The sequence below is a fragment of the Colossoma macropomum genome, unplaced genomic scaffold (genome assembly GCF_904425465.1).
Source record: "Colossoma macropomum unplaced genomic scaffold, Colossoma_macropomum, whole genome shotgun sequence".
NCBI lineage: Eukaryota > Metazoa > Chordata > Actinopteri > Characiformes > Serrasalmidae > Colossoma > Colossoma macropomum.
Genome location: NW_023494810.1, coordinates 33,268,825 through 33,296,490, shown reverse-complemented (window position 1 = coordinate 33,296,490; position 27,666 = coordinate 33,268,825). Strand labels below are relative to the sequence as shown.

Genomic DNA, 27,666 nt, shown 5'->3' with positions numbered 1-27,666 from the left:
TAATCATACACAGCGTGTTTGTATGATCGGTGTATTTCTATGATAAGAGTAATCATACACAGTGTGTGTTTGTATGATCGGTGTGTTTCTGTCAGAGTAATCATACACAGCGTGTGTTTGTATGATCGGTGTGTTTCTGTCAGAGTAATCGTACACAGTGTGTGTTTGTATGATCGGTGTGTTTCTGTCAGAGTAATCATACACAGCGTGTGTTTGTATGATCGGTGTGTTTCTGTCAGAGTAATCATACACAGCGTGTGTTTGTATGATCGGTGTGTTTCTGTCAGAGTAATCATACACAGCGTGTGTTTGTATGATCGGTGTATTTCTATGACAAGAGTAATCATACACAGTGTGTGTTTGTATGATCGGTGTGTTTCTATCAGAGTAATCATACACAGTGTGTGTTTGTATGATCGGTGTGTTTCTATCAGAGTAATCATACACAGCGTGTGTTTGTATGATCGGTGTGTTTCTATCAGAGTAATCATACACAGCGTGTGTTTGTATGATCGGTGTGTTTCTATGATAAGAGTAATCATACACAGTGTGTGTTTGTATGATCGGTGTGTTTCTATCAGAGTAATCATACACAGCGTGTGTTTGTATGATCAGTGTGTTTCTATCAGAGTAATCATACACAGTGTGTGTTTGTATGATCGGTGTGTTTCTATCAGAGTAATCATACACAGCGTGTGTTTGTATGATCGGTGTGTTTCTGTCAGAGTAATCATACACAGTGTGTGTTTGTATGATCGGTGTATTTCTATGATAAGAGTAATCATACACAGTGTGTGTTTGTATGATCGGTGTGTTTCTGTCAGAGTAATCATACACAGTGTGTGTTTGTATGATCGGTGTATTTCTATGATAAGAGTAATCATACACAGTGTGTGTTTGTATGATCGGTGTATTTCTGTCAGAGTAATCATACACAGTGTGTTTGTATGATCGGTGTGTTTCTGTCAGAGTAATCATACGCAGTGTGTTTGTATGATCGGTGTGTTTCTGTCAGAGTAATCATACACAGTGTGTTTGTATGATCGGTGTATTTCTGTCAGAGTAATCATACACAGTGTGTTTGTATGATCGGTGTATTTCTGTCAGAGTAATCATACACAGTGTGTTTGTATGATCGGTGTATTTCTGTCAGAGTAATCATACACAGCGTGTGTTTGTATGATCGGTGTATTTCTATGATAAGAGTAATCATACACAGTGTGTGTTTGTATGATCGGTGTGTTTCTGTCAGAGTAATCATACACAGTGTGTGTTTGTATGATCAGTGTGTTTCTGTCAGTGTAATCATACACAGTGTGTGTTTGTATGATCAGTGTGTTTCTGTCAGAGTAATCATACACAGTGTGTGTTCGTATGATCGGTGTGTTTCTGTCAGAGTAATCATACACAGTGTGTGTTCGTATGATCGGTGTGTTTCTGTCAGAGTAATCATACACAGCGTGTGTTTGTATGATCAGTGTGTTTCTGTCAGTGTAATCATACACAGTGTGTGTTTGTATGATCAGTGTGTTTCTGTCAGAGTAATCATACACAGTGTGTGTTCGTATGATCGGTGTGTTTCTGTCAGAGTAATCATACACAGTGTGTGTTTGTATGATCGGTGTGTTTCTGTCAGAGTAATCATACACAGTGTGTGTTTGTATGATCGGTGTATTTCTGTCAGAGTAATCATACACAGTGTGTGTTTGTATGATCGGTGTGTTTCTATCAGAGTAATCATACACAGTGTGTGTTTGTATGATCGGTGTGTATCTATCAGAGTAATCATACACAGCGTGTGTTTGTATGATCAGTGTGTTTCTATCAGAGTAATCATACACAGTGTGTGTTTGTATGATCGGTGTGTTTCTATCAGAGTAATCATACACAGCGTGTGTTTGTATGATCGGTGTGTTTCTGTCAGAGTAATCATACACAGTGTGTTTGTATGATCGGTGTATTTCTATGATAAGAGTAATCATACACAGTGTGTGTTTGTATGATCGGTGTGTTTCTGTCAGAGTAATCATACACAGTGTGTTTGTATGATCGGTGTGTTTCTGTCAGAGTAATCATACACAGTGTGTGTTTGTATGATCGGTGTATTTCTATGATAAGAGTAATCATACACAGTGTGTGTTTGTATGATCGGTGTGTTTCTGTCAGAGTAATCATACACAGTGTGTTTGTATGATCGGTGTATTTCTGTCAGAGTAATCATACACAGTGTGTGTTTGTATGATCGGTGTATTTCTGTCAGAGTAATCATACACAGTGTGTTTGTATGATCGGTGTATTTCTGTCAGAGTAATCATACACAGTGTGTTTGTATGATCGGTGTATTTCTGTCAGAGTAATCATACACAGCGTGTGTTTGTATGATCGGTGTATTTCCTCTCACGTGTTCAGGTCTTTGTTTTTCCAGACTCTTGTCGCCAGCTGCCAGATAATCCCAGAATCCAAAATCAGATTATGAATAAGGCCTTGGTCACCTGTTTAAGAGAAGACATACAAACATTTAAACTGACCGAGAATATTTTTTATTCACAAAGTACTGCTGTAAAAAATGCCTCTTCATATAAAAACAGCTGTGATTTTCACACAGGCTAAAAAATTAAAACTTTTAAAAAATGACATTTTACACTGTCACTATGGAGACCTGCTCGTAACATCCCATACAAATCAAAACAATTTGTGGCCACAACTTAGTAAGGCGTGGGAATGATGATTAAGCCTTAACCACAGCTTAATAAGGCATGATCTTGTTTCTACACTTTACTAAGTCTTGGCCATGGCTTAATTATCTCGTTCCCACGCCTTACTAACTCATGGCCATGCATTAGGATCTCGTTTCCATACCTTACAACGTCATGCCCACAACTTAATTATCTTGTTCCCATGCCTTACTAACTTGTGGCCATGCATTAGGATCTTGTTCCCACACCTTACTAAGTCATGGCCATGACTTAATTATCTTGTTCCCACATCTTAATAACTCGTGGCCACGAATTATTTTAATGTATACAGAAAGTCACCAGCAGGGCTCCGTACTGTTCAGTGAAGTCAGAAAGTCTGAGATTTTTAATTCTATTGGAATTCAATTAATTTTTTTCATTACTAATGATGTTATGAGCATAACAGTCTGAGTGGAGACTAGAATCCTTGAAATATTAAATGAATTTCAGAATTTCTTAGTATTTGTTTCAGTGCAGTACGTCCCCCTTTTGCTTTAATGACATGTTGCGCTCCGGATGACGGAACTCCACAAGTTTGTGTAAAACTCTCCCACAGACAATGCTTGGCTTATCATTTTTGGGGAAGCACTTCCTGATCTATTTTTCTTTCTCCATCACTGTAACCAAGCAGCTTGACTTTACTGATGGAGTCGAGGCAGCACATTGTCACCCTTCCTCTTTTTGCTGTAATGTCATGTATTTCTGGCAAGTACAACAAAGAAATTGTTGTCGGCAAATTAAAGGCTTTAAATGAAACAGAGCACCTGGCATCGGAGCGCTCCTTCCATTCCAGAACACATTAATAAGAACATCCTTCCTTCTGACCTTCCTCTCGGACATTTCAGACGTTTATTATGTGAGCTACAATTACTGTCTCAGCTCTGTCTGTTTAGTGATGTCATTCTACGCATTTTCTTCTATAAACTGATTTTAGCTCGAGATGCATGAACTCCAGTCTGGCTGATGAGCAGGTCAAATCCACTCGAGAGTCAGCTGAACACAAACTTCAATGGAAGGAGTAAGACTGGGTTTCTGTGGATGAACAGCTGCACACAAGCCTAAGGTCACTATTCACAAAGCCAAGCTTTGGGTGGAGTGGTGTAAAACATGCCATCACTGGACTCTGGAGCAGTGGAATCATCTTCTCTGGAGTGATGAATCACACTTCACTATCTGGACACTATGTCCGGCAGAGGAATCTGGGTTTGGCAGATGCCATGAGAACATCTACTGGAACATTTTTCAGGATTTGGACCCCTTAGTTCCCATGTGTCAAACACAATTCAGGCCCGTGACGCAGTCCTATGAGGCCTGAGATGCACTACATTCCCCAGCATGCACTGCAACATCCTCCAACAACAATCTATGGGTCAGCGGTTGCACAAAAAGAAAAGATGCCTGGTGTCTAGTTCAAGCAAACAGGCAAAAACTTAAAATACCTAAAACAATTTATTTTTATTTAGAATTATTTTTGAATAAGTGTTCAGTGTTTTTTGCTGTTGCAGTTTTGCCATATTTTAAATGAACAATGGCCGTTCAGGTCAGGGCAAAAAGTCAGATTTGCTGAGATTTTTTAAAATGGCCCTTTTAGTGGTTGAGCTTGACACCCCTGCCTCAGTTCCAGTGAAGGGTGATGTTGATGCTGCAGCACAACGACATTTTACACAGTTATCTGCTTCCAGCTTTGTGTCAGCAGTTTGGGGAAGAGCCTTTCCTGTTCCAGCATGACTGAACCCCTGTGCACAAAGCAGCTCCATAAAGACATGGAGTGACCAGTTTGGTGTGGAGGAACTCCAGTGGCTGCACAGAACGCTGACCTCAACCCCACTGAGCACCTTTGGGATGAACTTGAACGGAGATTGTGAGCCAGACCCTCTCGTCCAGCATCAGTGTCTGACCTCACAAATGACCTCAAATTCCCACAGACACACTCTAAAATCTTGCGGAAAGCTTCCCAGAAGAGTGGAAGCTGTTATAGCTACATGGTTTTGGAATCGGACGTCCAACAAGCTCATATAGGTTTGATGGTCAGGTGTCCACATACTTTTGGCAATATAGATGACCAAAACTCTCCTGCTTGTCCAGTGCTTCTTCTGAAAGTAGTGAGTCTGTGCTGCAGTAACAGCCTCTACTCTTCTGGGAAGGCTTTACACTAGATGTTGAACATTGCTGTGAGGATTTGATTGAGCATTGATGAGGTCAGGTACTGATGTTGGATGGTCAGTTCTGGATCAACTCATCCCAAAGGTATTGGATGGAGCTCCATCACTCCAGAGAACACAGTTCCACTGCTCCACAGCCCAATGCTGGGGGGCTTTATACCCCTATAGCCCACGCTTGGCATTGGGCATGGAGAACTTAGGCTCATGTGCGGCTGATCCAGAGTGTCTCATTCTATTGGTCAGTGCTTTTTCTATAGATTATCTGTATCAGAAATAGGTCAGTACTAGTGAGAAGGACTTTTTGGATACTTTGACACACAGAAACACACAAGTATTATATATATATATATGTATATCTCTCTCATGTATATATATATATATATATATATATATATATATATATATATATATATATATATATATATATGTGTACATGAGAGAGAGACCAAGAGAGAGAGAGAGATTGAAAGAGAGAGGTGTACATACAGTCTTCAGACTCAGGTGTGATTTCCACCATCAGGGAGAGGAAGTTTTCCAGAAACTGGGTGTTATTCTCAGCCAAGTGCAGACGCTTACAGTATTCTCTACAGAGAGACAAAAATAAACACAGGGCTGCAGCAAATGTATTGCAAAAAGGCTGCAAAAAATTCTATATAATAAATTCAATAAATTCAACAATTGAAATATTGAAAAAATGAAAATTCATTCTAATAGCCATCATGTTTACTACTTTTTCATGAACCCATGGAATAAATGAGCTGTAAGAAAATTAGTAATACTGCACTTTTGCCAAACAATGATAATAATTACAATATTTGTGATAATAATTAATATTAGTCAGTAATAGCAATAATAAAAAACACAACAATAACAAAAAAAGTTTTCTTTGCATTCAGTTATTAAAATAAAACATGTCTTGATCTTTGTTTTTATATATTATTCAAACATTTAAATACACACACACACACACACACACACAGAGACACACACACACACACACACACAGTCACACTGTATATTAAAGCTTTCTGCGGTGCTGATTCTGTACCTTGGGGCTAAGAAGACGTGTCCAGTGGACTCGAATGAGGTGGGCAGAAGAGACTGTAGATCTGCAAACACCCAAAAATACAGAGTGCTTAATTAACAAACCAGTTATTCATTTAACCTAATATGAAACTGTACAACAGACTCAGTTTATATCACAATACCTACATTTAGAGTCGGTTATTCATTCAGCCTAATGAGAAACTGCAGAACAGACTCAGTTTATATCACAATACCTACATTTAGAGTCAGTTATTCATTCAGCCTAATGAGAAACTGTAGAACAGACTCAGTTTATATCACAATACCTACATTTAGAGTCGGTTATTCATTCAGCCTAATGTGAAACTGTAGAACAGACTCGGTTTATATCACGATACCTACATTTAGAGCCATTGTGCAAGCGTCTGTGACTGGATCTCCTACCTACAGACAATATGTGGCTTATAATTATCTCTTTTTCTTTCTCCATCACTGTAACCAGGCAGCTCGACTTTACTGATGGAGTCGAGGCAGCACATTGTCACCCTTCCTCTTTTTGCTTTGATGTCATGTATTTCTGGCAAGTACAACAAGGAAATTGTTGTTGGCAAATTAAAGGCTTTAAACAGAAACAGAGCACCTGGCATCGGAGCGCTCCTTCCATTCCAGAACACATTAATAAGAACATCCTTCCTTCTGACCTTCCTCTCGGACATTTCAGACGTTTATTATGTGAGCTACAATTACTGTCTCAGCTCTGTCTGTTTAGTGATGTCACTCTATGCATTTTCTTAGACAAATGAGTTTTACTGTTTTATATTTTTTTAAAGGCTGTGCTGTGACTTTTAAAGATCAGCTGAGTAAAGAAATGAAGACCCCATTCAAAAATCTGGCATCAATGTTTTAGGAATATCAAACCAATCTGGCTGCACATTTGGTTTGGTTGAGAAATTTGTAGAACATTAAGAATTAAGTTACAGTCAGAATGCTTAGACTTGAAAAACAACAAAAGTCATTCATGTAGTCAGTAATTCCAAAGTTTTGGTACCGTTCACAGATCAGGCATAACATTCTGACCACCTCCTTGTTTCTACGCTCGTTGTCCATTTTATCAGCTTCACTTACTATATAGGTGCACTTTGTAGTTCTACAGTTACAGACTGTAGTCCATCTGTTTCTCTGCATACTTTGTTAGCCCCCTTTTACCCTGTTCTTCAGTGGTCAGGACCCCCAGAGGACCCTCACAGAGCAGGTACTATTTGGGTGGTGGATCATTCTCAGCACTGCGGTAACACTGACGTGGTGGTGGTGTGTTAGTGTGTGTTGTGCTGGTACGAGTGGATCAGATGCTGGAGTTTTTAAACACCTCAGTGTCACTGCTGGACTGAGAATAGTCCACCAACCAAAAATATCCAGCCAACAGCGTCCTGTGGGCAGCGTCCTGTGACCACTGATGAAGGACTAGAGGATGACCAACACAAACTGTGCAGCAGCAGATGAGCTATCGTCTCTGACTTTACATCTACAAGGTGGACTGACAAGGTAGGAGTGTCTAATAGAGTGGACAGTGAGTGGACACAGTGTTTAAAAACTCCAGCAGCACTGCTGTGTCTGATCCACTCGTACCAGCACAACACACACTAACACACCACCACCACATCAGGGTTACTGCAGTGCTGAGAATGATCCACCACCCAAATAGTACCTACTCTGTGAGGGGTCCATGGGGGTCCTGACCACTGAAGAACAGGGTAAAAGGGGGCTAACAAAGTATCAGAGAAACAGATGGACTACAGTCTGTAACTGTAGAACTACAAAGTGCACCTATATAGTAAGTGGAGCTGATAAAATGGACAATGAGCGTAGAAACAAGGAGGTGGTCATAATGTTATGCCTGATCAGTGTATGTGTGTAGGAGCAGAGCTGGTTAGGAGTGCCCTCTACAGGCACCTCACAGCTTCCCAAGTCTAACACCTTCTAGAAGACTTGTTTACAAAGTCATCATGGAAAAGTCTCCATTTCAGTGGCGAGTCCAAGTCAACTGAAGTCTCAGAGTCTCGTGTTTCAGTTCCTTAAGTCTCCATACAAAACAGGTTCTGTGGCAAATGTATCTTTTTTTAAAACAGCAGAACGCGCTGCAGATTGCCAAGTCAAGTGTCGGGTTGTCACTTAAGACTTCAGTCAGTCCGCAGGCCAGGCCAGATTCACATATCTGGGCCAGTTTCCCAAACCTTCCTGGTGTTGTGTTCATTCGAACAATTTAACCCAGAGCATTCTGAACGTAACCCAACAGGCTAAGCTAATCTCCAACAAATATCACCAATCCATCGTCGACAGCCTCCTTTACACCATTCCAGAAAAAGAACTGAGGAGCCAAGTGAACCAACACAAGCTGTCTGGAGACTTTCCACAATCAGTCACACACTGGCTGACCTTCAGCAGCAGCCTCTGAGGTTCAACTGCTAAACGTCCCTCACATATATGACAACAGTTAACAGCTTGGAGACACTGAGTTTTACAACATGTTCAAAAATACAAAAATACAAATGAGCATATTTGTTCTGTTGGTTTGCAATAACTTTGCATATTAATTTAAAGACTAAGCAGGTTGATTTTGAGGGAAACTACATTCATGACATTTAAAAAAAAGTATGTTCATCAGACTTTTTGCAGCTATAACTTTTTATGTTATGGTTGGAAAAACTGATGCGGTTATACCTATTATTTTATTTTTTTTTAAGTCATTGCACTAATATATTCAGGGTTCATACACTTTTTAAGCAGTGGAATCCCATGACTTTTCCTGACTTTTACATGACATAAAATGAAATTTCCATGCCAAACGTTTAGCACAGTGCTGGGGGTATATCATCCTTATCAGAATACATTGATACTGACATTGTATTTCCTGTTTTTAGTGATATTTTAGTGATATATTTGACAGATAAGGACCATTTAATTTTGTGCACTTTACTCATAGTATTCAGTCATTGACAATTTGCATTTAAATCACTTGTCTAAATTTCATAAAAATAAGGAGTCTCAGAAAGCATTTATTAACTTTATTAATGTTAAACTTTAATATCACCTGTTACAGTGACATGTCTGAAAATACCATGACACTCAATTTTACCAGTAAACGTCCGGCACTAATTTAACATATAGATGGCTGTTCTGAGAGGAAAAATGACCTACACTATCTAAACACTACTTTAATATTTAAATATTGTTAGCTAGTAATTCAAAATGCAGTTTAAATGGAATGAGCGCGAGTGAAACTGAAATCTGACCCATGTACAGATTTCTGCACCAGGTTTAACATTCCGACTTCAGAGAGTGGATCTGTTATTCCCATATTCTCATGTAGAAAAACATCCACTGGTTTCATTTGTAAAGAGTGGTTTAGCACCTCATCAGCCGGGTGTGCATGCACGCACGTCGGTATTAGGTGGACATCGTTCTCCATTTAATTACAATTAGCTTGAAATCAAATGAGTTAACAATGAGAAAGACATTTATTTAGCCAGCAAACTGAGTTGTCTAACTTAGTTACCTGAGTTATCTTCAGTTCAACTTGGGAGGGATCAGTTTTAGATGGTGTGGAGAGGTAATGTATTTATTAGGCTACAGAAGTGTCTCAGTGGTTTTAGTCCTGTCCAAATCCGCAGTGTGAGTGACATTTAACCCAACAAAGACTGTATAAAATCAAATCAGTGAGAGCACCTCAGCAATTAGCTCGTCATTCTTAATGTAGCAGCAGCATGTGATGTTTGTTTAGCCGCCACGGTGAAGACCGGGCGCTGTTACTTTCGCAGCATAGAGTCACGCAAACATGTTAGCGTACATATGATAGAGGTTTCATACAAGCGGCTGTAGAGATGAAACTGCTCAACAAATCTACTTTCAAATGAATTCTTTTTGAACGAAAGTCCAGGCACAATGAGCGCCAAGTTATTCGGAGGTGCACAACCAGGTGGCAGGCCAGCACAGGGTTCGGAGGCGCCACGATGTGTCAAGTATAAACCTAGTTTAACTAACAGTGAAGAAGCTAGTCGTGCAGGTCTTGGAGTGAAAAGCAGCAGCCGTGTGTTTTTACTCTCACATTCGACTTGTTAATTCATCTTTTCCAGTGTTTGAATGTCAAAACATCTTCCACAACACACACATCCTGAATGTTACACCGTAGCAAGCCGAGATTCATTTTAACAACATGTTAATGATGCTAGTCCTTGTGTAGACACATCAGTCTCGGAACTCTTTTGCGATCTTTTCCAGGATTTTCATGACCGTACGTACCCTGTACATTAACCCCTCAACAATCCTTATTATATACAAAGGTTTATTATTCTACAGGGACTTCAGTGCAAACTAATGGAGCTATTCTAAGGTTATAGAAGTGTGTAATAATACTTTGGGCTGACCAGCAGGTCCATGGCTTGTTAAAGGGTTAATGTGTGATACTGATTTCCTACAAAATAAACCTGGCTAGTCTTAAATAATGTTACAGAACCAGCATAGAAAACAGTAAATAAAAACACACAAATACTGACATCTTCTTATATAATGAAATTTAATCAGATAATTCAGTGTAAGTACTTACATTGCAGCTGGAGCATGACGTCGCTGAGGTCAGCCTGGATGTAATACTCGCTGTACTGTGGCAGTACTAGGCCCAGACTGCAGGGGGCAGTGCAGAATCAGAGAAAAGAGAGAGAGAAGAAAGAAAACGTGAGAAGACAGATTGAGGCACTTTTGGATGGACTGGCTGAAAGAAACATGCTTTGACAAGTGGACAAACTGTGAGCTGGTTTCATATGACCTTCAATTCATTAAATTTAACTTTAAATTCAGAAACTCCACTGACAGTTGTAATATTCACTTTAGGCAGGTTATTGGGATTCATAGTTTTGCTGGAAATCCACTAAAACATTAACTATTAAACCATTACGGCAGCCTAGAGCCAGGCAAGCCTTCACGTTAAGAACATAACCAAACTCCCACCTGTAGTCAGTGTCGTTGATGGGGGTCCAGGTGTACGTCCGCACGGCCTCGTCTATATATCGCTGGACAGAGAAACAGAGACTGCAGTTAAGTTTCAATTCAAATGTTGAGATATAACAAAGTTTGTCTTCTGTATTTGCTGTGAATAATGAGCGTAGACTGATTTTATAAGCTAATCAGTGACTTCACACTCGCACCCACAGCAGATAATACTGCAAAACACTTCACATGTACCTCGTCCATAGACTTGACCAGGGTCCTGATGGTCATCTCGCCTGCCTTGCCATCTATCATTTGCCGTCGAATCTTAGAAACCAAAGACAAGAAAATGCCACTTTACTCTAAACAGCCGTTACAATGAGATAAATATTAAAAATATACACATTAACATTAAAGATTAACTGACATCATCCTGGTAGTAGAGTTAAACCAATAAGATCCCTAAAAACATGACTAACCAAAACAAAATTATAGTTAAGAGTTGTGAACTGCACAATATAGACAAAACAATGTGCCTTTGGAATATTAGTATTAATAACACATGATTTGGTTAAAGATCACCTGGGTCATTCTACAGGAACGTGCACTTTTCTATCTCTCCATAGGGGTCACTGGTGTTACTGATCCTCATTGGTGTTCCACATAATAAAGGGAACACCAGAGACATTTTTAATGAACAATGCATTTTACCAAATAACTGCTACAGAGCATCAAACCACATCAAACATCATGGAATTTCCACCAAAATATGTAATTTAATCCATGTGTATTATATTTTTTCACAGTTACCTCAGAATAAAGTGGGTCACACCAGTGACTTCAGCTAAAAGCTTCATATGAAATCATGAGCTGAATGAGAAAATCTCTGATAACTGAAAGACACAGTGGACTCACCATGTGCTTTTCTTCATAGATCCTCAGAAAACAGGTAAAAGGAAGTCGAGTGATGTCATCAGTGTGACTTTTATTTCAAAATAAGAGATTTTTTGTTACGCAGTAACACCAGTGACACGACTCCTGGGGACACCAACTTTCATTGTATATTTTATAATATTTATTTGGCATTTGTTTTCTTTATGTCATTTAATTTATAAATTCCATAGTCATGTATAGATTATTGCAGTTAAAATTGCAGAAAAATGTGTTTTTGTTCTTCAAAATATGGCCTCAGCCTTCACACACGACTGTGAAGACGAGCTCTTCTGTGGTGATTGGAATTCTAGATAATTGATTTAAAAACTAATATTGCTAAATTGAGGCTCATGAAGGTGTAATTGTTAAAATAACTTAGTTTTATTTTAAAATATAAATAAATTTTAACCCTGACATGTTTTTCAAGTGTAATATATCTGTAAACACTAGGGACACAAAAATGGACGTTTCTGTAGAATGACTCACCTACATTATTGTTGACCAAAGTTGTTCAAAATCACATGTGAATGACCCGATTTATCCAAACAGAAACTCATCTGGGCGTCTGTGATCGGTCGGGATGCCCACAGCAGAAATTAGTGATTGTAAAAGGCTGTCAATACTGCAAAAGCCAATATTGGTGGTGATGTTTAATAAACGATATATTGTGCAGTCCTGTACCTTCGTAGTGCTCTACAGAGTCACTCTGAGGCTGTTCTAAACTCGTTCCAGTCGAGTTCTGCAGAAGAACCGGGGCAAAAAAAACACATGACCCACATGTTTGTTTTTTTGTTAGCATTTGTGTTTGTTTGAGTTCGTACCTCATGTTTACTGCTGTCTTCCACCTCAGCGTCCAGGAAGTCCAGAGTCACAGGCTCAGGCAGGTCAACAACCTGGAGACAAAATTCAGCCCATTATCCTGTTATAGTGCAGCCAGAGGTGGACAGTGCTTATTTACAGTTACGGTTTTGATGGATTTATACTTTCCTGTACTTTCAAATGATAATATTTCTAAGTAAATGAGTCTTTTTTCCTAATTCTATTCTAATTCTATAGTCATTAATATTTAGTTCCTGATTCCTTGGAGTTTAACTTCATTCTGCTCTATCAGTGACAGCGTCTATACGGCTCTGAGACTGGTCACTCTTCACATGTTCAGTGTGACTTCAGGAAAACGTTCTAAAACACTGCGAATTGGGGAGAACGTTCTAGAACTGTGTGAATGGGGAGAATGTTTTAGAAAATGGTGAATGGGCAGAACGTTCTAGAACTGTATGAATGGGGAGAATGTTTTAGAAAATAGTGAATGGGGAGAACGTTCTAGAACTGTATGAATGGGTGAGAAATGTTTGTAGAACAGATGTGAATGGGGAGAATGTTTTGTGAGGGGAGAACGTTCTAGAACTGGTGATGGATAGAGTGTTTTAGAAAATGTGTGGGGAGAACGTTTAGAACTGATGGGAGAATGTTTTTGAAAATGGTGAATGGGGAGAACATTCTAGAACTGTATGAATGGGGAGAATGTTTTAGAAAATAATGAATGGGGAGAACGTTCTAGAACTGTGTGAATGGAGAGAATGTTTTAGAAAATGGTGAATGGGGAGAACGTTCTAGAACTGTATGAATGGGGAGAATGTTTTAGAAAATAGTGAAGGGGAGAACGTTCTAGAACTGTGTGAATGGATAGAGTGTTTTAGAAAATGGTGAATGGGGAGAACGTTCTAGAACTGTATGAATGGATAGAGTGTTTTAGAAAATAGTGAAGGGGAGAACGTTCTAGAACTGTATGAATGGGGAGAATGTTTTAGAAAATGGTGAATGGGGAGAACGTTCTAGAACTGTATGAATGGGTAGAATGTTTTAGAAAATAGTGAAGGGGAGAACGTTCTAGAACTGTGTGAATGGATAGAGTGTTTTAGAAAATGGTGAATGGGGAGAACGTTCTAGAACTGTATGAATGGGGAGAATGTTTTAGAAAATGGTGAATGGGGAGAACGTTCTACAACAGTGTGAATGGGGAGAACATTCTAGAACAGTGTGAATGGGGAGAATGTTTTAGAAAATGGTGAATGGGGAGAACGTTCTAGAACAGTGTGAATGGGGAGAACGTTCTAGAACTGTATGAATGGGGAGAATGTTTTTGAAAATGGTGAATGGGGAGAACGTTCTACAACAGTGTGAATGGGGAGAACATTCTAGAACAGTGTGAATGGGGAGAATGTTTTAGAAAATGGTGAATGGGGAGAACGTTCTAGAACAGTGTGAATAGGGAGAACGTTCTAGAACAGTGTGAATGGGGAGAACATTCTAGAACAGTGTGAATGAAGAGAATGTTTTAGAAAATGGTGAACGGGGAGAACGCTCTAGAACAGTGTGAATGTGGATAACCCTGCAATCTGATTGGCCACCCCAGATGCCACTCCAACATTTCTGTCACATCATTGGCTGCCACCTCGATGAGGAGCAGGTTCTTTGCACCTTTAAGAGGAGAGTTGCTACCAGCAATCTGCAGAACAGCTGTCCAACCTCTCTGCAACCCGATCCCCCGCCTCTAACACCCCCTCCCCGCTCGCACATTCTTACTGCCACCCTGCCGAAACTCTCTGCCACCCCTGGTAACATTTTTCTGGATCTGCCACTGAACACCATAACACTGTGACACTGAGTATTATCAGTACTGACCACCCAGCAACACATGGGTACTGACATAAACCACTGGCTGCCCCCTCAGCCCTTAATTCCTGGACACTCGATCATCGACTTGATGTTTTACTAAATCTAGCAGACGGGCAGCTGTGCTTACAATGCAGTCTAATGTAGACAGACGTCAGTTCAGCTACAGAACCTCATCTTCTCAGGTACTGCACTGCAGTGCGGCTTAGTGCCTTTAAATGTCACCCAAAGTCCACCTGTCCCAAACAACTGTCTCTATGCTGAGGGAAATCTGAACCAATCAAACCCACTATCTATAAATAAATGATTTGATGAGATAAAAAGAAGCAGCTTTAACTTCTTAAGAAATTAAGAAACATACAAAAATGTTTGAATTCTTGGACATTTTGTATCCAGGAATGGAAAATCCAGGAAAATCCTGGACCCTAGTGTGTAGAAATTTGCTCCAGCACAATATGACATGAGTGGAAGGCATGACCACGGAGGAAAACTGGGGCTTAAAGGTCTCCAACGCCCTCTAGTGGCTGACTGCAGTACAACTATTAACCCCTCCCACACCAGAGTGAATGCAGTACTAAGCCAAACTAGCCAGAGTACATAAACAGACTGAGTGGATACTGGTACACTGGCAGACACCTTCTTTTTTCTGTCACAATGTTCATTAAAGAAATGCTTCATACCTTGGTCTGGAGGTTTGGGTGCAGGAGCAGGTATCCATTTGGGTCAATGGCGAAGATGTATCCGTTGGCTCCGAGCTACAAACAGGAAAATAAAGCCAACTCTTCAATCTCCCTGCTGAGAATGTGGCTAAAACATGAAGTGTGAATACTGCGTGAGGGGAAGCTTACGTTGTAACGTGGCGCAAGCCTCTTCAGTTCATCCAGGTGCACGTCCACACCCATCACCCCCAAGATCAGCTGGTTCTACACAAACGGAACACAGTTAGACTGACTATGAACGGTGGAAGCTAATAGATTAAAACAGGACAAACAATGTTATAGTTGAATAGGAATTCCAATAATGTTTCAACATTTCTGCATAAATAAATCATTACAGTGTAAACAAAGTCATTCAGAGTGGTTTGGTATGAAATGCCTGGTTCTACAAAACACTGTCAGAACTGTTCACAGTGGTGGTGATAGGAACCAGACGTCCACCTCTAAAAGCTCCCTCACAGAAAGTTCCTACATGAAATGGTTATGAATTCACTGCCTGATGACTGAGACACTGTTTTAGGATAGTTTAGAGAACTTAAACTCCATTCATGGTGGAGGGATACATGCAGTGCACTGTGAGGCAAAACAGTCCCCAAAGAAAACTTATTATTTCAGATTTTCCACTATTTTCATCATCAACATTCCATATAAACTCAGAAGACTCGTGTAGGTTCACTGGTGGTTCTGGATAGTAAATAAAATGTCTATATTTGTGTTGTAGTCATGGCGACCCCTGGTTCCTATCACCACCACTGTAAAGACATCTGAACCATTTCACACCAAACCGCTCTGAGTCACTCTGTTTACATCTCACACACAGAAACTCATTATATGTTTTACATTGACTATATCAAAGAGCCACCAATTCCCACGATAAAGCAATACCTGAGAGTTTCCATCCATAGAGAGATTAAAGACGGGCATCGTCCCGGTCACCACCAGCCCAAGACCCTGTCAGGAGCATAACATCACCATTACACCATTATCTGTTACTGCATTGAAACTCTGGTTGCTTATTTCTTTTATCTTCTTAGCACTTAAAAAAGTAAGAGACCATGAGGGAGCAGGATTTTTATAAATAAGCTAAAGTGGCAAATGCTGCTCATTTGATGATTGCAGTTGATGTATTATGATCTCCTACAGCTCTTTTAATACATGAATAAAAAAATCATCTGTCAGGATTAAAAGCCAAATATCCATATATATGTTAGATGATGATACCACTGTTCATCCCTGAGAAACAGCACTGGATTAGCGCTCTAAATGACACAGAATACAGCACAGATTTGGTGAATCACCATCTGAGCCTCTCAGGAAACAATGTACAGTAGGTGCTGTGTTCATCGTGTATGTGAGCTGATGTACTGCCAATAAACAGTGTAGCCAAACGTTTCGTTAGCCTATAATTGGTTCGTCTATGATTGGTCAGTCCATGATTAGTTAGCCTATAATACGTTAGTCTATGATTGGCCAGCCTACAATTGGTTACACTGTACTTTGTTAGCATATGACTGGTTAGGTTATGATTTGTTAGCCAATCATTGCTTGGCCAGTGAGTGGATAGCTGACTGAATAGCTTATGATTGGTTAGCCTACATCTGATTAACCTATGAAAGGTTAGCATATGTTTGATTAGCCTATGATAGGTTAGTCTATGTTTGGTTAGACTGTAATTTGTTAGCATATGATTGGTTAGCCTATGATTGATTAGTCTAAGACTGGTTAGTCTACAATTGTTTAGCCTATGATTGGTTAGCCAGTCATCGCGTGGCCTGTGAGTGGACAGCTGACTGATTAACTTATGAAAGGTTAGCATATATTTGATTAGATTGTAATTTGTTAGCATATGACTGGTTAGCCTATGATTGGTTAGCCAGTCATCGCTTGGCCTGTGAGTGGACAGCTGACTGATTAGCCAATGATTCGTTAGCCTATGTCTGATGAACCTAAGAAAGGTTAGCCTATGATTGGTTAGACTATAACTGGTTGGCTCATGATTTGTCACCAGCACTGTTTTTCTCATCTGCCTGCAGCTCTGTGTTTCATGAGCCATTGCAAACTAGCTGAACTAGCTGGCTAATTTAATGAACCACAGAAGAGACTGTGATGAAGAACCTATATGGTAGCAGATATTTCTGTTGTATGTTGACGCTTCTCAAAAATCACCTTGGGAAAGTTGATAATTTTGCAGCTGAATGCACTTTTTCAGCCTTCGTTCTCTGTCAGATTTGAGAGGAGACATGCAGTCGGCATGACAGAGAGTAACACATTAAAATCTCCCGGATTGCTGTCATTCGAAGGTGGCAACGCACTGCAGCATTGGCAGGCCTGCTGGAGAGAGTATCCGTACTTCTTAACTGTATTTAAATAGTTTAAACTGTTTTCATTTAGCGAAACATTTCTTGTTCGACTTTCCCAGCTCTCTCCTGATGTCAGTGGTGCTAGCCCTTTGTTGAAGATCTCTCCTCTGCTGTGTGATGGCGGAGCGTGTGAGAGTGAGAGAAGGCTAGCACAAGCCTTCCAGCCTTTCTGTGAAGAGTGTGAAGCCAGCTCCGGTTTCATCTCAAACTGTCGCCCACACAGCATCTCCGAGAAGCTCGACGTGTTTTGGAGGAGAATTCAAACTGCCAGGCTGTGCCTACGTGACCTAGCAGATCAGCTTTTTTTGAGTTTCTGACACTATTTTAATTTCAGATCCACCACATTCTGAACGAAAAAAAACACTAAACTCACACCGACACAGTCCAACATAACATGCCATGTTTTTTTGGTGGTGTTATGAGTGAAATAGAGGAAAGGAATCCATCTGGGCAGAATGTCTGTAAACCACAGAAATATTTTGCTTTTTATTAACATATTTACTTCAGTTTAGTGATATTTAAAAAGACTCTTTGGTGTAAATTCATATTTACCCAACTTTTCACCCTCATTACAAATGTAGTCAATCAGCTCAGGCATGTTTGGAGTAACGGAAGCTGATACCCCAATAATTAGCACAGTGCTAAATCTTTACAAACTCGCCTTAAACTGTGTGGAGGTGTTCAGAATCTTTAATAGACCTGATTATGTGCTTTCTGACACTGTATGACTCACTGTTATCTAGAGAAAAAATGGCAAATGTTTAAAGTACAGCTAAAACAGTTGTGGCAGCCTGAACTGAGTGCATGGTTTTGATATAGATCAAAAGATATTATAATCATATTTTGGCTGATCATTACATTTTAACTATGCAACGTCCTTCTGTTTATTTTAGCTAAGTGCAAAACTAATGAAGTAAACTCCAGACACTAAACAGTCTAAAATTATGTGAATTTGTAGTGATTGCTTTAAACACACTTTCACTTACACGGCATGCAAGTAATTATTTTCAGTTTCTGTATTTTAACACAATCAATACGTTTTCCACGAGTCCACACTCCACATTGATCGCTCAGGGTCTCTGTAGTAGAACCGAGGCCAGCAGTGGCCATATGTCAGAAAGACAGCAGAATGCAGCTCAGGGGCGAGTGAGTACTGTTTAATGAATCAGAGAGACTCTCTCACCAGGGCATCCTGATAGACGTTGGTCCACTGCACCTGCTTGGCACTTCTCCCAGCCAAGACCATGGGACGTCCCAGCACGTCCAAATACTCCTAAAATGCATACACACACACACACACACACACACACACACACACACACACACACTCACATTTAGGACCTAATGAGCAGAGCACAGATCACATGATATGTAGAAACTGCACTATGATTATATTGCTAAATACTATGATGCGCTTTCCAATCTATTAAAGACACATTTGTGAATCAATAATGTGACCTGGTGACTTGACTGCATATTAACCAAAATATGCCTTTTGTTGTATTACATGAAAACCTTGATTCATCAGAACACCCACAGAAACTCATCTGGAGCTGTGATTGGTCAGGATTAATGCTGGGTATCGAAATTCAACACTTTTATGGTGCCAACTGAATTACTCCAATACAGAGTATAGAAGAATATTGTATTTCAGTAAACAAGTAATCAGTCTTATCAGCATCTGTGAGCCAATAAGAATGCCTGTTCCAAAATCTAGACTGCTGAATGGCTGTCTAACTTACATTCTGTATGCATATTATTATCCTAAGCGCGTCTTGATTTGTCTGCAGTGATTCGTTTTCTAGATTAGTCCGTTGAGGTTAGTAAATATACCCACTTCCAGCATCTCACACGCATTTCTGGTTTAAGCCACACCCACTTTGTACTTTAAAAGAAGGAATCATCCAGGAATTAGTATTGAAGTCAAAGTATCGATGTTGGTATCAGTATTAACAATTTTTGAACGATACCCAGCCCACCTCAGGATGCTCACAGTACCTAGAAAAAACACTTGTTCATCAAAGTTGCATGCATTCAAATCTGACTGCAATGAGCGTACACACATTTCATCAGTTTCATTGATAGTTTAACAACCTCAAAAATACTTGATTTGATTCTGATACTAAAGTGGATTTATTCATTTTTACATACACACTGATATAAACAAATATGCAACATTTAAATGTGCCATTGAAAGGAAAACTGTGTTTACACTGGCTAAGCTGAATAAGGAGAGTTCAGTAGATGTAACTGACACACTGTGAACCTCAAACACTGTCGCCTCCTTCTTTAAATACAAACTCCACCTTTGCAGGCCAGTTCCAAACTCCTGAACCTTACATAACAGTCTGGAATCATTAATATTTGGGCCCTCGAAATTTACATATACAAGCCACCGTTCTAGCCCAGCAGGAAACAACGACAACAGAGCAGCAGCAATGAAAATGGCAGACTGTGTGCAGAAATGTAGCTCCAGGCTGTGAAGGGACGTCGGCACTGTCTGCGGCTGATGATGCACCATCCATCCTCTATGCACCTTAAATGCTGCAGCTTGTACAAGCGCCAGAATGCAACTCTGGCACCATTTAAGGTGGAACGGAAAACTCTCAAAACAAGCTGGAGAATAGGAACTTCAGCTCCCACAACAGGATCCTGGACACCTTCGCTCAGCACATGGTCATTTTCCCACTTGCGCCCATTTCATCAAGTTTGGTTGTTCAACAGGGTTTGCTGCTGCTCTCTCTCTCTCTCTCTCTCTCTCTCTCCCTCCCTCCCTCCCTCTCTCTCTCTCTCTCTCTCTCCCTCTTTCTCTCTCTCTCTCTCTCTCTCTCTCTCTCTCTCTCTCACTGTCAGTGTCCTCCTCATCTGATGTCATGTTCATTTTACCTATAAAGTTTATCGTCCAGGCGTCGAGTGTTGCTCGACAAAAAATCACGTAAAAAAGACAAAATTTGTGTCTGCTAGGGTGTCGCAGACCTTGTCGCATACATTAAAAAATGCGAAAGGGTGCAGACGTTGTCGATCACTCTGATTAGATAGAAACTCACATTTCTACGTTCTGGATTGTTGCCGTGGTCACAGTGTGCGGCTGTGTTTACTTTCTAGCGGCTCTGCTGCTGTAGGTATGAATGGGAAGCACATGTGAGCTGTAGCAGTCCTCCAGAATGCTGCCTTGCAGAAACGGAACGGGTTGCCAGCTATTTAAACTAGGATCAATATACATTTAAAAGACCATTTGTTTTCATTTTCAAACCTTTTTCTGCAGCTGCAGTTCATTTAGAAAGCTGTCCAAGCAGAAAAGGCACCCCATGACAGTGTGATTTCCTCCCACACTCCACTTTCAGACTAACCAGAATTTTTTTAAACCGGAATTTTTGGAAAAAAAATGTGAATTTGGCAACCCTGACGGGGGAACTTCTGAGTGTGAAAAACAAGCAGTATTTCTGGTTCCTGCAGCTTAAAATCCCGACTGTTATTGCAGCCAGTTTACTTTTGCAAAGGAGATAAAAGCACCGTCCACCCTTGTGGAACCGGCCATGCCGAGTGAGGAGGGATAAAGAAGAGGGATAAAAACATTTTGTGTTGCTGTCGATTTGCGGTCTCTTGAAATGACTCACATTACGCATTTGTTATCCCCGGGAATTAATCCAGTGCTATGATTGGTCAAACTCTTCTTTTGTTTTTTGGAAGGCTAGACGCTGCTGCCTCTTGCTGTGAAGATTTGAGTACTACACGTACACAACTGAACTCACAGGCGTCACCAGCTTTTTACGCAGTTTAGAGCAACAAATCATGTATCGTGTATTTTCATGTCAAAATGCAAACCTGCTACGCAAAAAGTCTGAGAATCAGAGCACTGTGAGCTACAGTGATTCCTATGATTGTATAAAATATGCATGAGGCTTCCTTCATTGCTGTTTTTCGAGTGACAGTGTGAGTTCATTCAGAACACAGTTCAGATCAGAAAGGGCTCGTTATTGATTAGTTTAATCCAAGTAATTCAGTAATTCAGTAATGAAACGTTTGGCTTTGCTGGATCGAGTTCTTCACACATCAAAATAAATGCAGCAATAACATAGAAATCATGTTATTAGTGGTAAAGAACAGATTAAACAAGAGAAATAGCAGAAATTTTCATCAGCCAAAACAAATCTGTTTGTTTTTATGCAACTCTGATGAATAAGGGTCACTGTGACTGGTTAGGGGACTCATTTGCATATTGCAGACTCCAGTGCTATCAGTATTGTGACTATTATTGCAATAACAATTAACAGACCATATATGATGATTAATGATTAATGCACATCCTGTATCAATGATCTGAGCTCTGAGCACTGACGAGCAATAGGTGTGTGTGTGTGTGTGTGTGTGTGTGTGTGTGTGTGTGTGAGATTCTCACCTGGGTGTTAATCCTTATGGCACAGATGGAGCGGATCTCAAAATAGTAACCTGCAGGAGGAGGAAAGGAGGGGGTGGAGAGAGAGAAAAGAGAGAGAAATCTTCCTTCACCACAATGCATTGTTAATGCTAATGCAGCCTCAAGTAGATGCCAAACAGCAGATACAATAGATAATACATGAACCAGATTGTAAAATGAGACTAGGGGGGTTCAGAGGGGAACTGTCTGGGCATTCTAGGCCTCCAGAGGAGCCTAATGATTCCTGGGAACTAAAAAAATACATGTCTGTAACTTTTAGCTCATTCTTCTTCAACAGACTCGCGCACTGTGTGTAAACTGTGAGTACTGCGCTCTAATCTTGTGAAATTAAGTTTTGGGTGTAAACAAAAGGGTCAAATTCTTGAAACGCAGAGCAGAAAATTGGCCAGCTATGAATTGTTTTTCTTTGTGGTATTTTGGTCGATACAGCTAAGCGAGCTCTCCTATTGGTTAGGACTTCAGGAGCTGAAGAGAAGTCCTAATGTGTTATATTAACTATCCACATAATAAGGAGTGACAGAGGAATCAACCACACTTTGATTTCCAATGGGTGGAACCAGTGTAATGAGAAAAATATCACTTAAAAGTGATGGTTGTTCAAGAGTTCTTTAGTAAAGAAAATGGTTCTATGTAGAACCATGAGCACTCAAAGAACCCTCTGCATGATCAAAGGGTTCTTTGCGTCATGAAAGGGTTTTTCAGATTGATAGAGAATGTGTTGTAGATGGTTACATGTGGAACCTTTTTGAAAAGGGTTCTACATAGCACCAAAAGGGTTCTTCTATTGTTGAACCTTTTCAAAAAGGCTCTATATTTAACCATCTACAACACATTCTCCATCAATCTGAAAAACCCTTTCATGATGCAAAGAACCCTTTTATCATGCAGAGGGTTCTTTGAGTGCTCATGGTTCTACATAGAACCATTTTCTTTACTAAAGAACTCTTGAATAACCTTCATTTTTAAGTGTGTAGGTCTTCTTGAAGTTCTAGATATGTCTCTGACTGAATACTAACCCTAACCCTAACTACTAGAACCCTGCAGTGATGCTAGCAGAAGTTACCATTTTCACTGAGGTGGGTTTTCTCCTGGTGTTTTGACCAAGTTTTGACATTTATATGTGAAACTAAAGGTCTAGCTCTAACAGTGAAGTATACGCTGCATTAGCGATGACGTATAACTCACATATTTCCAATGGTAGTTTGTGTATTACAGCTGTAAAAATACATCCTGCTGCATCGGTCTGAAGCTCAATATTCAGTATTTATTTGCTCATTTTTAGAACAAAATAAAATTCTCAGGCTATTTTCAAGTGTGCAACCCCAAAAGCGCTTGTTATATCGATTTTACTGTCAATATTCCGCTATGAGTTCCACCAGTTACATTTGTGTATTCAGTACATTTAAACAATATTTCTGAATGAAAATAAACTAATCAAATCGAATGAAACAGTAATAAGACTGAAGTCTAAGTCACAGATTGGCAAAGTAATTAAATGAATTTCTAACTCACGGCTCTTTGAAACAAACGGATGAACTGTGTGCGAAATGCATTCTAAACTTTCAGCTCATACTTAATGAGAGTTCATAAGAAAAGAACAGAGAAAGGGAAAAAGTCAGGAGTGCAGACACGAATCAGATGAAAATATTGTTTTTTTGTTTTATTTATTTTATTATTATTGGATGTGCAGTCATATGCAAAAGTTTGTTCCATGTCGTTGTTGATTTTTTACGTGAAAATAAGTAAATAACACATCCTCCACAGAGAACACACTTCAGCACATTTAAATATTTCAGTAACTCTTTATGTGCAGAATTTAACATATCAGAAAAAAAAATAAAACATAAAATGTGGTCTGTGCAAAAGTTACAGCACATATTTTATGTTTTATTTTTATTTTTTGACTCAGAAAAAGTCAACAAAAATCAACAAAACATGTAATCTGCCCAGGGCTCAAAGTTTTGCATATATATATATATATATATTTACACATATTTGTGAACAAAACCTTGTATCTCCAAAATGATAATTTTGTAAGTCAATGGAACCAGACTTTTTTTTCCAAGTCCATTCATCATGAAATTTATAAACAATGTAAAGGCCAACAGGTATTTTCAAATTCTGTCAAAAACTGAGAAACATCAAAATGGAGATACAAGGTTTTGTCAGCACACACATATATATATATATATATATATATATATATATATATATATATATATATATATATACACTGTATATTGGATGTGTCTGCCACCCACTGCTCTTCCGGGATAGTTAATTATATATGATGGTACTTGTAATGGAACGGAAATAGACAGTAATAACTTTAGACTTCTCACACACACACACACACACACACACACACACACACACACACACGGCTCACCTTTGTTTGCACATGCGATCCACTGCAGCGGAGTGACGTCGTAATTATGCTGCCCCACGGAGAACGTAAACACTCGCACCTTCAGGAGAGTCAAACAGCCACCATTACTGAGGCTAAATTACACAGCGCACTTCAGCTCAGCACTCAGACAGCAGCAGTGATCACTGAGAACCACTCACCCAGCACAGACCACACTGACGGAGGAGAGGGGTGTTTAAGGGGCTGTAAGTGGAGCCAGACGGTGCCAGAGACACATCACAGAGTCAAAGACACTGAACACGATTAGAAACTAACGTAGCGTTTAGCATGTAGCTGCTCCTTCAAGCACACCGAAAGCACTGAGTACAGAAGCAGTGAAATGGGTCACTCATTTACAGGGAAGTCGATTTGTTGCTAAAAGTTGTTAAATGACGTTGTGATGTCTTTGTGTGATGACTCATTATGTAACGATGTAAAACTGCTTCATTATGTAGAATACACAACGATGTTACTCAAACTGACTGTTCATCTAGTTTAGATTTGTTTATTATCACACATTTTTATTTGTAAAAGTAATACAAACAGAACATTTTTATGATCAGGTATTTTTATTTTTTAAAAACACCACATTAAATTATTGAACAATTGCGTTTTCTTTCTTTTCTTATTAACTAAAACTACACATTTTGAACAATTATAGTTTTAAGCATTGTATTGGTAGTTAGTTAAAATACTACCTGACTGGTCAATAATTATGCACCCAAGCTAATTAAAAGCATGCATTTTAGTGTTTGGGTCATTTTCAAAAGTTGTTCAAAGTTGCAAATAACTTTTAAAAGTAGCTGATTTTGTTTGCTAGGTGCTTTTTTTACAAGTTGTCTATTAGTCTGAAAAGTTGCTAAACAAAATTACTAAGTTGGTCAGCAAACGTTCTGAACAATTTCAATTCATTGTCCATCCATTTTATCTCTAAAAGCAGCCACAGCAGCTGTTCCTCGTTGCACTCTGTGCAGGCTAAACTGTCTGTTTCCATGGAAACGTGTTTTAAGAGCCAATCAGAATGCGACTGAAACATATTCGTATCCTGATATTGAGAAAACAGGCTACAGCCAGCTAGCGTTTGACTTCAGACATGCAGAAGGGAGGAGTGCTGCAGGTTTGCGGTTGAACAAAGACTGAATATTAGTGACCAAAAGTAATGAAGCACTTTACACATTATTTTAATAAAAAGAACCGATAAAGTGATGAAGCAGCTGGTAAACTGCAGACGAGTGAGAGAGCGGAGTGCAGAATCCAGAAAAGACAGCTTAGCTACACACACTCCACCTCCGTTTCCTGTATCCTCCCTCCGACACTCATACAGTCTCCTCGTACTACAGCTATATGTTGAATGTCTGGTCCAAACCCGCAAAGCTGGTCCACAAAGATTCTGTTGACACACTGAACTGATAAAGAATATGACAGAAAATAAACTGACTCACTGGCTAAACTTCCACCGAATACTGGTGCAGGACAGGCGTGTCAAACTGGGGACCTTCCAGGTCAAAGTCAGCGTTTACCCTCATCTAACGCTCTGAATTCAGTTCATGAAGGTCTTGCTAATTAGCTGAAGAGCTGAATCAGGTGTGTTTAACAAGGCTGTGTGTTGAAGTCTGCAGTGTTTTGGCCTGTGAGGACTGGAGCCTGACACATGTGGTGTAGGACATGGCTTAGAGCCCCCTAGTGTTCAGAAATGGTGCTACGTGAAAGCAGGTGATGCTCTGCAGGACTGGAATCAGTGTTTTGCTGTCTCAGTGTCATAAACAGTACGGTTTAGTACTCTTCCTGCTCTAACGCCTCTGACCCAGCACAGGGACTGGTGATCTGAGCCAGCTGTGTTAGGGCAGAAAAAAACACAAAACAGCTGGACACTCACTGTCTTGTTGGGCCAGTTGTACTGCTCAAAAATGTCCTGAGCTCTGTCCTCACCGCCGTCCGTAAAGAGCATGATGATTTTATTGCAGTTCGCTCTGGGCACATTCGTCTTCTTCAGACAAGACAGAGAGAGACAGAGAGAGAGAGAGAGAGAGAGCGAGAGAGAGAGAGAGAGAGAGAGAGAGAGAGAGAGAGAGAGAGACAGAGAGAGAGAGAGAGAGAGAGAGAGAGAGAGAGAGAGAGAGAGAGCGAGAGAGAGACAGAGAGAGAGAGAGAGAGAGAGAGAGAGAGTGAGAGAGAGAGACAGAGAGAGAGAGAGAGAGAGAGAGAGAGAGAGAACCAGGATGGAAAAGTGAAAGAAGGCCATTTTTTCCAATCAAGGTTGAACTACATACACAGTCATTAATATGCTCACTGTTAAATCTGTTTATCTGGACAGTAAAAACACTAAATAACATTAGAATAAACAACATAATAATAATAATAATAATAATAATAATAATAATAATGTAGGTTAGAAGAACACAGGTTTGGTTCCTTCTCTCTGCTCTCATGGATTTATTCAGCTCCATTAGCAGCAACTGATTTTATTTCTTGGATTAATTAGATTATCCAGGTTCTAGATGGTACACTCTTACAAAAGATGGTTCTTCAAGGGTTCTTTAGTAAAGACAGTGGTTCTACGCAGACCCATGAACACTCAGAGAACCATTTGCATGATTAAAGGGTTCTTTGCATGGTGAAATCTTCAGACTGATGGAGAATGTGCTGTAGACGGATCTCTATAGAAAAGGTTCTATATAGCACCTAAAAGGGTTCTTCTGTTGTACCATTGTCAAGCTTGTTGCAAGAGAAGAACGCATTTGGGTGCTATATAGAACCATTTCTAAAAGGTTCTATGTAGAACCATCTACAGCATATTCTCCATCAATCTGAAGAACCCTTTCATGATGCAAAGAACCCTTTAATCATTCAAAAGTTCTTTGAGTGTTCATGGTTCTAACACATGAACACATAATACATGATCATGAGTGTGGTTCTCTCCTCACTCTGGGCTCCTGTGCTTTCTTATTTATGAGTGCAGCACGAGTTGGGCATCATCAGGGGGCGGTAACATTGTTTGACTGATTTGCATACCGTGACGTGTCACGTTACTTCGGTACGAAGACACGTCAGCCACGTCTATAGCAGAGCTGAACCAGAGGGGGCGCTGCAGAGGCGGAACTGACCACGATAAAAGTGATATTTTCACAGTTTGGAAAGATGTGATCACATTTTAAGCAAGGCTGGTGTTTATTATTATTACAGAGCAGAGCATCTTAGCGTGGAGTTACTCTCTAAACATAAGAACTGATAAACTG

The 27,666-nt window shown here is 39.8% G+C and overlaps 1 protein-coding gene across 1 annotated transcript in view; it reads right to left on the bottom strand.

Annotated features, from left to right (window-relative positions):
• Positions 1-27,666, bottom strand: part of cacna2d2b (calcium channel, voltage-dependent, alpha 2/delta subunit 2b) — a 100,532-nt gene that overhangs the window by 21,617 nt on the left and 51,249 nt on the right. The window contains exons 12-25 of the mRNA XM_036559844.1: positions 26,307-26,417; positions 24,413-24,491; positions 21,985-22,034; positions 18,769-18,858; positions 16,111-16,176; positions 15,358-15,432; positions 15,190-15,264; positions 12,658-12,729; positions 11,159-11,230; positions 10,925-10,986; positions 10,524-10,600; positions 5,946-6,006; positions 5,384-5,481; positions 2,402-2,492 (exon numbers count right to left, since the gene is read on the bottom strand). Coding sequence (XP_036415737.1) covers positions 2,402-2,492; positions 5,384-5,481; positions 5,946-6,006; positions 10,524-10,600; positions 10,925-10,986; positions 11,159-11,230; positions 12,658-12,729; positions 15,190-15,264; positions 15,358-15,432; positions 16,111-16,176; positions 18,769-18,858; positions 21,985-22,034; positions 24,413-24,491; positions 26,307-26,417 — 1,079 coding nt within the window. The remainder of the gene's footprint in view (positions 1-2,401; positions 2,493-5,383; positions 5,482-5,945; positions 6,007-10,523; positions 10,601-10,924; positions 10,987-11,158; positions 11,231-12,657; positions 12,730-15,189; positions 15,265-15,357; positions 15,433-16,110; positions 16,177-18,768; positions 18,859-21,984; positions 22,035-24,412; positions 24,492-26,306; positions 26,418-27,666) is intronic.